This window comes from Egretta garzetta, unplaced genomic scaffold, assembly GCF_000687185.1.
Source record: "Egretta garzetta isolate BGI_Z169 unplaced genomic scaffold, ASM68718v1 scaffold447, whole genome shotgun sequence".
NCBI lineage: Eukaryota > Metazoa > Chordata > Aves > Pelecaniformes > Ardeidae > Egretta > Egretta garzetta.
In genome coordinates, this window is record NW_009260397.1 from 2,127,346 (window position 1) to 2,136,096 (window position 8,751).

At 54.5% G+C, this 8,751-nt stretch overlaps 1 protein-coding gene across 1 annotated transcript in view; it reads right to left on the reverse strand.

Moving 5' to 3' along the window:
• Positions 1-8,751, reverse strand: part of NCOR2 (nuclear receptor corepressor 2) — a 188,012-nt gene that overhangs the window by 27,849 nt on the left and 151,412 nt on the right. Inside the window, exons 22-27 of the mRNA XM_035898548.1 lie at positions 8,197-8,434; positions 3,309-3,464; positions 2,578-2,717; positions 2,394-2,499; positions 1,573-1,677; positions 547-650 (exon numbers count right to left, since the gene is read on the reverse strand). Coding sequence (XP_035754441.1) covers positions 547-650; positions 1,573-1,677; positions 2,394-2,499; positions 2,578-2,717; positions 3,309-3,464; positions 8,197-8,434 — 849 coding nt within the window. The remainder of the gene's footprint in view (positions 1-546; positions 651-1,572; positions 1,678-2,393; positions 2,500-2,577; positions 2,718-3,308; positions 3,465-8,196; positions 8,435-8,751) is intronic.

An 8,751-nucleotide genomic window follows, 5' to 3' on the forward strand; every position in this document is an offset into this window, starting at 1 on the left:
GATTAGTGCCAAAGTATCTTCCTGCTCAAGCGAGCCTCTGGGGAGGACCCCCAGCGCAGCACGCTCAGCCCTGGCAAGAGACCTTGCTACCTTACATGCACCTCGCAGCCTCCCCCTCTCCTCCGCCCGGCCTGGGCCCTCCACCCATCTCCTCCTTCTCTCCACTCCACTTTCTTGCGCTGGCAAGATTGTTTTCCCAGATCCATTTAAAGCTGCTTTCGCCTCTGTTCCTGACAGCTATGAAAAGCAAAGGGGGGTTTAGACATGCTGTAACTCTCTGCATCGCTGCTTGGCGAGCTCTGCTCTTGTGCAGGCTCGGCTCATGGGACAGCGCTTGCGCCAGCCCCAGCAGAGGCTGTTTCCAAAGGCTCTGGCCGCAGGCCCCTCTGATGGGCTCCACAAGATGGGAGCATCGCAGAGCCGTGCTGCTCAGCCCCATGCCGCATCCTTAGCATGCCTCACAACCCCCCAACCCCCATGGCCAGCACCACAAGCCGCAGCCACCAGCATCCAGGGAGCAAAACCTGCCAGAGACAAGTGACCTACGTGTGTGATGGATCCTCGGTAGGTGATGGGCGACTCCGGAGGGGGTCTGGATGTGGGCGTTCCCTTGGTGATGCTCCCTCCCGAGGCAGAGCTGAGGGAAGTACCTGTAGGACACAAAGCCAGTGAGCTGCTGGCTGGATTTGCAGTTCAGCACAAAACCTAGGGGGCTAAGACTACTGACTAAGCACAGGATTCGACCCAATCTCTACCAAGCCAAGGTACTGGAGGGGAAGCCCTCCAAGAGATATCAGTGTTAAAGCCCGTGCTTTGCAGAGCTCTTTCCACCCCATCCCCCAAGGGACCCAGCCCTGCCAGTGCAAGGCTGGGAGGTGGGAAAAAATGTGTATTTTGAAGCTATCATCTCCCTGCTGCTTTTGTGGAGGGACCAAGCAGATTTATGGGCTCTGGAGAAAGCACGGCCTGTCTCAGCCTCTCCTGATTTGATCAGAACAGATCTCTGGAGAGATGCAACTTGGGGTGGTTTGAGTTCATTTGCATGTATCTGTCCCGGGTTGGAGCCAGCCCATTGCACTCAGTCTTAGTTGGATGGTTTCACAAACCAGAATTTGCACTTAAAAGCAACACCTTTGCATTTATTTTTTTCTGCCTAGCTGATCGGGAAAGAAAGATGGGAGGGCTATATTTAAACAAAATGTGGTCCCTGCCCAGCTGCAAGAGCAACAGTGAAGACCTTGAATAAAACAATTAATGGAATTTAAACAGGTCTTGCTTTGTCTTAAGCAACAGATTTTCAGGTGCCCCTTGAATACAAAACCTCCACCAGGATCAACACCCAATGCCCCGATTTAGAGAGATGGCTGGAAACACCGAGATGTTTTACAGACCCATCTGCCGCAATGCTGGAGAAAATGGGCGAAGAGATCCCCTTGGCTGGGCACAACCCCAGAAATCAAACCTGAAACCGCCAGGCAGCCGCAGCCAGCGTGGCGTTCGCCAGGCTCGGCAGTGCCAGCATCCCTCCCATCCCACCGCTGGGGCACGCATCTCCCACCCCTGGCTCCTCACCCCGCAGGATGGAGCCCTCCTGGGACGGCTGCAGAACCAGACTTTCCGGCTGGCTGGCCTGGCTTCTAGGAGAAAGTTGTTCCTGCTTTACTCCAGGAAAAGGCACTGGAAAACATTAACCACGTATCAGTGTAGGTGCAAGGCACGGGGCCGCAGCCCTCGGCTGCTCGAGGCTTTCATCTCTGCCAGCCCCAGGTCGGCACCTCCTTGGCGCCTTTGCTGTTCCCACCACTTTGGGACAGACTTCCCCGAGGCTGCGGCTGTCAGCTGGATGCACAACCACCGGCGAGCAAAGCCGGATCCTTCACCCTGGCGAAGGCACTGCCGGGTGCTGCCCACACCGGGAACAGGGCTGGTGTTGAAAACCCAAGGCTGGTTTATAACAGGAGACGCACACAGTGGGAAATAAGGCCCGTATCCCTCCCGCCCAGACTTGGTCCCTTGCCCATCCCCTCCTGCTGTTAAGAAATGCTTCCAAATCTGCAGACTAAACACTTTCTTTGTTCACTTCAGGCCATTTACTCTTTATCCTACCGGCCTGGCGAGCGGCAATATATTTCCTTCCTTCGATCACAGTATTAGCCAGAGCGTGTTTATAGGCTGGGATGTGTCCCTGACCGAGTTGCTGCTTTCCTATACTGCACAAATTTAGCTCTCTGTTTCTCTGCTCTCCCGATGGACTAATCCTTTCATCCTCTTAGCAGGTCTCTCTGCGCTCCCTTGCCATGTCCTGTGCTCCTCCTTTCCCCTATGCTGCCAGCAAGCTCACTCTCCGCTGCTCTCGGAGCACACAAGAAATCACTTGCCACCCAATTCCTTACCCAGTTTCTTGGGATCCATGGTGAGTGGCAGGCCCATGGTGATGGAGCCGACGGGGACCTTGGCGTGCTCAGAGCTGTAGGGCGTGTGGAGCTGGATGGGCATGCCCTGTGGTGCAAGAGGAGAGGTCAGGAGCGGCTGCCGACCCCTGCGAGGCGTCTCTGCTGCTCGCAGCTGATACCCTACCTGGGAAATGGATCCAACGGGTCTCTCCAGCACAGAGGGGTGCTTAGTGGAGGAGATGAGAGGAGGAGGGTTGGAGATGCTCGTGAGTCTCTGCAGCCCTGAGCGAGAGCTCTCATGCAGGTTTAGCGGGATGGGGTGTCCTGTGGGCAAAACACAAGTGTTAGCAAGACCAAGGAAAGGCAGAGTGGCTGCGGCTTACTGGAGAGAAAAGGGGCAAGGGGGGGAGCAGGGGCTGCAGGTGGGGAACTGGCCGGCTGTGAGCCTGCACTAGGATCCAAGTCACACGATCATTTTGGAAAGGACTGGAATAGTTTAAATGACTGCCTCGTCCCCTCTGCAGTCTGAGGATGTTCTGTGCCCGACTTGTCTGCCCTCCAGCTGGAGAGGGACAGCACAGCAAGGAGTAAAACCCATCTGACTTCACACGGAGGGCAGCGTATGGAGCACCCACACCGTTCTGTGACAAACCATGTCCCTAAACCTGCCCTGGCCAGAGCTGGGAGCCCCACCTGACCACCCTCACACCGCTGCATCACCAGCGAGGGAGCTCCGCGCTGGCCCAAAGCAAGGTGTTAGCAGGTTTCTGCTGAACGCTCTCTCTTACCCCCTCCCCAGAAAGCTGCATTGACTTAAGAGCGCGACCTGTGATGCTGGCTGCAACCACAGCCTCTGTGCTCAGCCCTGGGTCAGGAGGGAGGGCACACACCACGCAGCCGGCGGCTTTTACTTGCCTGGTGGGTTATACTGAAATAAGTGGGGCTCCGCCTGAGGAGAGGTTTTTATCACATCCCGGGAGTAGGACAGGACAGGGGGCCAGCATGAGGTGGCTGTCGGCTCCATGCTCAGCTTCTGAGCCTCTGCGATGGACGAGAAATGCACGGACTTTTCTGCAAGGGAAACAGCAACCAGCTTGCTCAGCGGCCCCCATGGGCAAGTGGTCCCTGTGGGCATGGGCAGGGAAGCCAGAGCCAGCTCCCAGCATGGGATGCGGCTTCAGTTCAGTCCAGCCTGGCCATGAGATGAGGGCTGAATTCCCCAGCCAAACTAAAAAGAAAAAGCCTCAGTGTTGCTGCCTGGATTTGACAGCATTTTAACTCAGATACTTAAAGCGCAGCAGGGAGGACGGATGTCCGTGTTGGTGCCTCTGCTGGTGCTCACTGCCAGCCAGGGCCTCCATGGACACCCCCACCCTGCCCAGGAGAGACCGCGTTCGGCATGCAGCCGGCCATTGGGATAAGCGCAGGGCCCAGCTCCTCGCCAGGGCTTGGCCACACACAAACTGCTCCTGCGCAGATCCTGGCTGGGCCCACAGCTCCGCACCAGCCATCCCATCAGGGCTGGGGGGGGATTAACCATGATCCTGCCAAACCCTTCGCTGAGGTTAAAGCCAAGAGGCACCGATGTTGGTATCCCGCCAGCGTGCGGGACATCCAGCAGGCCCCGGCTCACTGGTTACAGCGTGGTCTGCAGTGCACATAGGGGTGTGGGGTGCCGAGGGAACCCCAGGCCACTGCCAGCGACCACTGCGTGCTGGAACACTGGGAACAAACTCATCCCCTCATCACATCGCAACGCAAAAGCTCAGCTGCTCTTAAAGGATGGCTGCCGGCTATAAACCATTTTCAGGCTGTGGTAAGCAGCCAGAAATAACCACATCAGCTTCTTGGACAGCAAGGGAATAATGCGCAGTGCCTGAAGTGACCAGATGTTCTCCAAACACCTGGGACGACCATGCTGCATGAGATTGTCAAAGGCAAATGAAGATCAAGATGGGCTCTGCAGGGCAACCGGATGCTTCTGCGGGGAGCAGGGCGGCTTTCTGGTCCTCGGCAAGGCACCGGGGGTGGGGGCAGGAAAGCTTCCTGAAATTATCTGGCTCGGGGTGTACTGCATGCCAGGCTGGGTTCACCCTGGCTATAAAAAAAGGCTGATTGGCAGCCAAGAAGTGCCTAATGATGGAGGAGCTGTGCTGGGGACGCCTGAACCCTGCCATGCTCTGCAGGGTGCCGGGGAAAAAAGGGGCTTCATCTGCATCAGCTCCATACCAAGTGCATCCTTGTGCTTTGCTGAGCAGACAGATGAGACCGTCTTTTCCGGATGGATTACAGGCAGGATTGGTAGGATTTGCTGGTAATCGATAAACACTTAATTTTGTACTGCCCTTCTTCCCCAGACCCACCTGCACAACAACCACATTGACCAGAAATTAGAAACTGGGCAGTAAACAATAGCAATCACAAATGAACCCAGTCTTTAACCATCAATTTTTGATAAAAATAGATGCCTGAATCCTGCTAAGCCTAATAATAGGGCAAGTAGATTATCAGAGGCCCAATTTAATGAGGCTTTACTGCATTATCATTATTAATGCTCAGTGTACTCAGAAGCTGGGAGATTATTCTTGTCCCCTTCAGTGAGAGAAGAAATCCATTACAGGCAGGCAGAGGTGTCCAGGCACATGCACCTCAGCAGCCTGGTGGGGTTGGACCTCAGCTGCAGCCTCTTCTCTCCCCACGCTGGATCCCAGAGAGGATCCCTTTGTCCTGCCGGTACGGGGGAACCCAGGCACATCCTCCAGACCGACGGAGAGTCCCTGGCATGTCCACACTCCTTGATTTCCTCCCCTTCTGCTCAGCCCCGCTCATCTCTGCTCACATGGGGGCGAATGGCGCTGGGATGTCCCGGCTGAAGATGCTCTCTGATGCCAAGGCACTCTCAGCCAAGGCTACGTGCACCCTGGGTGGCTCTTGGAGAGCCCCATCCTCCTCCCCTCCCCACGGGAGCCGTCCCCTCCCCTGCGCGCCTCTCCAGCCTGTGAAATGCGGCCAGTTCCTAATTGCCCCCGCATTAGAAGGTGGCTGTAACTCAGCCAGCTTTTGATAAAATAGCACTTACACGGGGAAGAGAGAGTTCCTATTACCGTTTATCAAGCCCCTGGAATGGGAGCGAAGGAGTCAGAGTTTATATGATCCGTCATCCAAATTAATGCTCTTGGCTCCCCATCTCCTACAAAGGCCAAATGAAACACAACTAAATCAACACAAAACATACTGCTGGCTTTCAAACCGCTGAGCGATAACCAAAGATATGCCCGACGGCAACTCGGCAACGGGAAAAGGGATCCGTCTGCCTGTCGGTGAGATCCAGGCAGGGCTGCCTGCCTCTGCCCGGCCCCGCGATTAGCAGCTCATCTTGGAAGGCAGGGGAGGGGAGGGCAGTGTTCAGGAAGGTACGGCTTGGCTGGCCGTCCTCCAAGCCGACACGGCCCCAGCCAGCAGCTGCGAGGCAGCCAACGCCTCGGCCAGGATGTGTGCAAGACTTGGCTTTGAAGCGGATCCAGAGCGGTGTGAAGGATGTTGATCTCTGGAGCGGTTGCAAGAGTTCAACCTCTCTTATCAAGCAGGGAAGGAACAGGAATACCTGCTCTAGCAGAGCCAGCCCCTTGCTAGGAAGTGGCATGGGGCTGCTCTCCTGAAGGCTTTGTAGGCTGTGCTGGACTCTCCCATTTAATGCGAGGTCCATGTAGAGGGGATGTGGCAGCATGATGTCTGCAGTCTGGATGCTTGCTGCTTCACTGGGACGCCTCAGAGAGCAGGGGAGGGAAGGGACATGCACAGATTTGCCAGGACTATCTGGCTATCTCCCCTCTAACCTCTGATCCACAGCCAGGATGGACTCCAAGAGGCAGAGACAGCACTGAGCAGTTGCTGGAGTCCATACCCGTATCAAAACCAGGGCGATGGGGGACTTCATGTCTCCCCTCGTGGTGACTTTCATCACAAACCTGATAGTTTTCAAATGGGAGATGCACTCCCACCACAAACAGAGAAGACCAGGCCATGGTTTCCTAGGGTCCATGTGCAGCCCAGACCCACACTGGTACCCAGCACGCATGCACAGCTACACAGGGTTTGGAGATCACACAGGTGGAGCCCAAGACCTGCAGAGATGTTTGCAGAGGTACAGGGAGGCATAGTTTCATTAACGTGGAAGATTCAGAACACTACAGAGGTGTGAGAGGAGAGAATGAAGTGCTTCATATCATTAGTGCTTTGCAGAGAACAAAACCCTAAAAAATCCACCTGGTATCAGATCCCTGCATTTAATAATAGTGCCAACAGGTCACAGAACGGCATGGTTGACCTCCAACACTTAAACCCTACTTTGTACCTAACACACAGAGATCTGCCTTATCTGCTCATCCTCCCGCAGCCAGCAGGAAGCCAGAGCCACAGTGCAGGGATGCCATCAATGCAGAGCTCTGGGTTTGAGCACTGTCCGTGCCACCCAGCTCACCAGGATGCTGAGCTGTGCAATACCAGATCTGCACAGGATTACGGCACAGGAAGAGATCAAACCTGATTACCCGCTGCCAGCGGGGAGAGCTGGAGGGACACTGTTCCACCTGGGCAGCAAACATGAGCACAGCTGGAGATGGGACTTCATGGGTGACACCACGACGACCTGGGGGGAACTCCCTTTCTTTCAAGGTGAGCAGTCACCTTCCTCGCTTATATGCAAGTATTCTGGAATATAAGTATTCTGGAAGTGTGATGCACGCACGGTGCTATTTATTCTTTAAAAAACATTTGGCCAAGTGCCACCAACCAATTCTTCTCCCCCCAACAACACACTGTTCTGTCCAGAGGGGCATGACTGCTTGAAGAATAAATTGGGCCTGGACACTGCAGAGCTGGCTGCTAAGATCCCAGCTACCGGAGGGTGAGCTAGTGCACCAATTTTCCAGCAAAGATCACAGCCCAGGTCCAGTGCAGATCTGCTTTGTCAGTGTAGACTTATCCACCTTCCATCTCCCTGTATAAGCAGGTAATTTTTGCAGCTGCACCCATCTCCGTGCAGGATCCAGCATTGGGGGACATTGCACCCACCCAGCCCGACTTCTGATGGTGCCACAGCATCTCATCTTCACACGCAACTGAACTGCAGGCTGGCTGCAAGGGGCAGGGACACAGACTCTGAACTGGAACAGACTCTGACACTCAAATTAAAAACACATTTAGAGGATGGTCTCATCAGGACTTCCCGTCTCTCCTTAACCTTGATCCCCAGGTGCTCAAGCTAATAACGCTTCAGATGCTCTACGGTGGGAAACTCTGAATTGCTCATTAGGCAGCCAAACCACATCAGAGCTATTCCGGGGAGAAAGCACTGGGAATCTTTACAGGAACCTTTGGACTCCGAGTCACAGTATTAGCATTGATTTTAAATGAAATAATGGTCCCTGCTGAGCATTAAAAGCATTCTTTATAGAAAGCCAGCAAGGTAGAAAAGAGCCATTGTACCCAGAGCCCTGGCATGCCTCCAGGCCCCTTTGCTCTCAAGTGAATGGCAGAGACGCTAATAAAGGCAATCTTCACCTCCTCAGCGCTCGACACTGGCCCGGTGTTTGCTGTAGGCTCAATGAGACATGATGTACTGTCTAATGAACATGGGAAATTAGCCATGCCTCTCTGGTCCTGCTTCAAGATGCTATTAAAGAGCTTTCAAGGGTTGAAGCAAGCTTTCACCTAAGAGGAGGAAAGCTGCCAGCTGCGTCCAGCTGCACACCCCGGGCATTTCTGGGTGGACAAACATGCACCGATGTGCGCACCCTCCTACCTTCCTTGTCACCGACAGCAGGGCTCCTGCTCTTTCCCCTGGGACTGCTGCTTGGCTGTTGCTGCTCCTTCTCAGCCTGCTGCTGCTGGGACTGCGATAGCTTGCTTGGGGGCACGTCCTCGCGGGCAGACTCGTGGGCTTTCGTGATCTGCTGCTGGTAGAGGGCCAAGGCATGGGGAGGCACCTGAGGCTTCACGCTTCCACTCTGCAATATCCCCTCTGAAAAACCTTCAGAAATCTGCAACGCAGTAAGAGCAGTAAGACATTTGCCATGTGCTGTTGACATCCATAACAGTCTTCACACATGAAGGTGTTACGAGAAGCACCTGCCCCACACTATCCCTGCAGGTCTTACCAGCCCAAACAAGGCTCCAAAGCTCACCAGTCACTAGAGATTAGAAAAGCCCACAACAAAGAGTATCAGCTCTGTGCTGGTGACACTATAGGAAAGCCTCAGACTTCCCTTGTTTAAAACCTTTAATCTATAATTAAGTGCTTGTAGCTTTTGCCAGAAGTTACATTGCAGCAGCCACATCTGAAGCTGTAACATGGGAA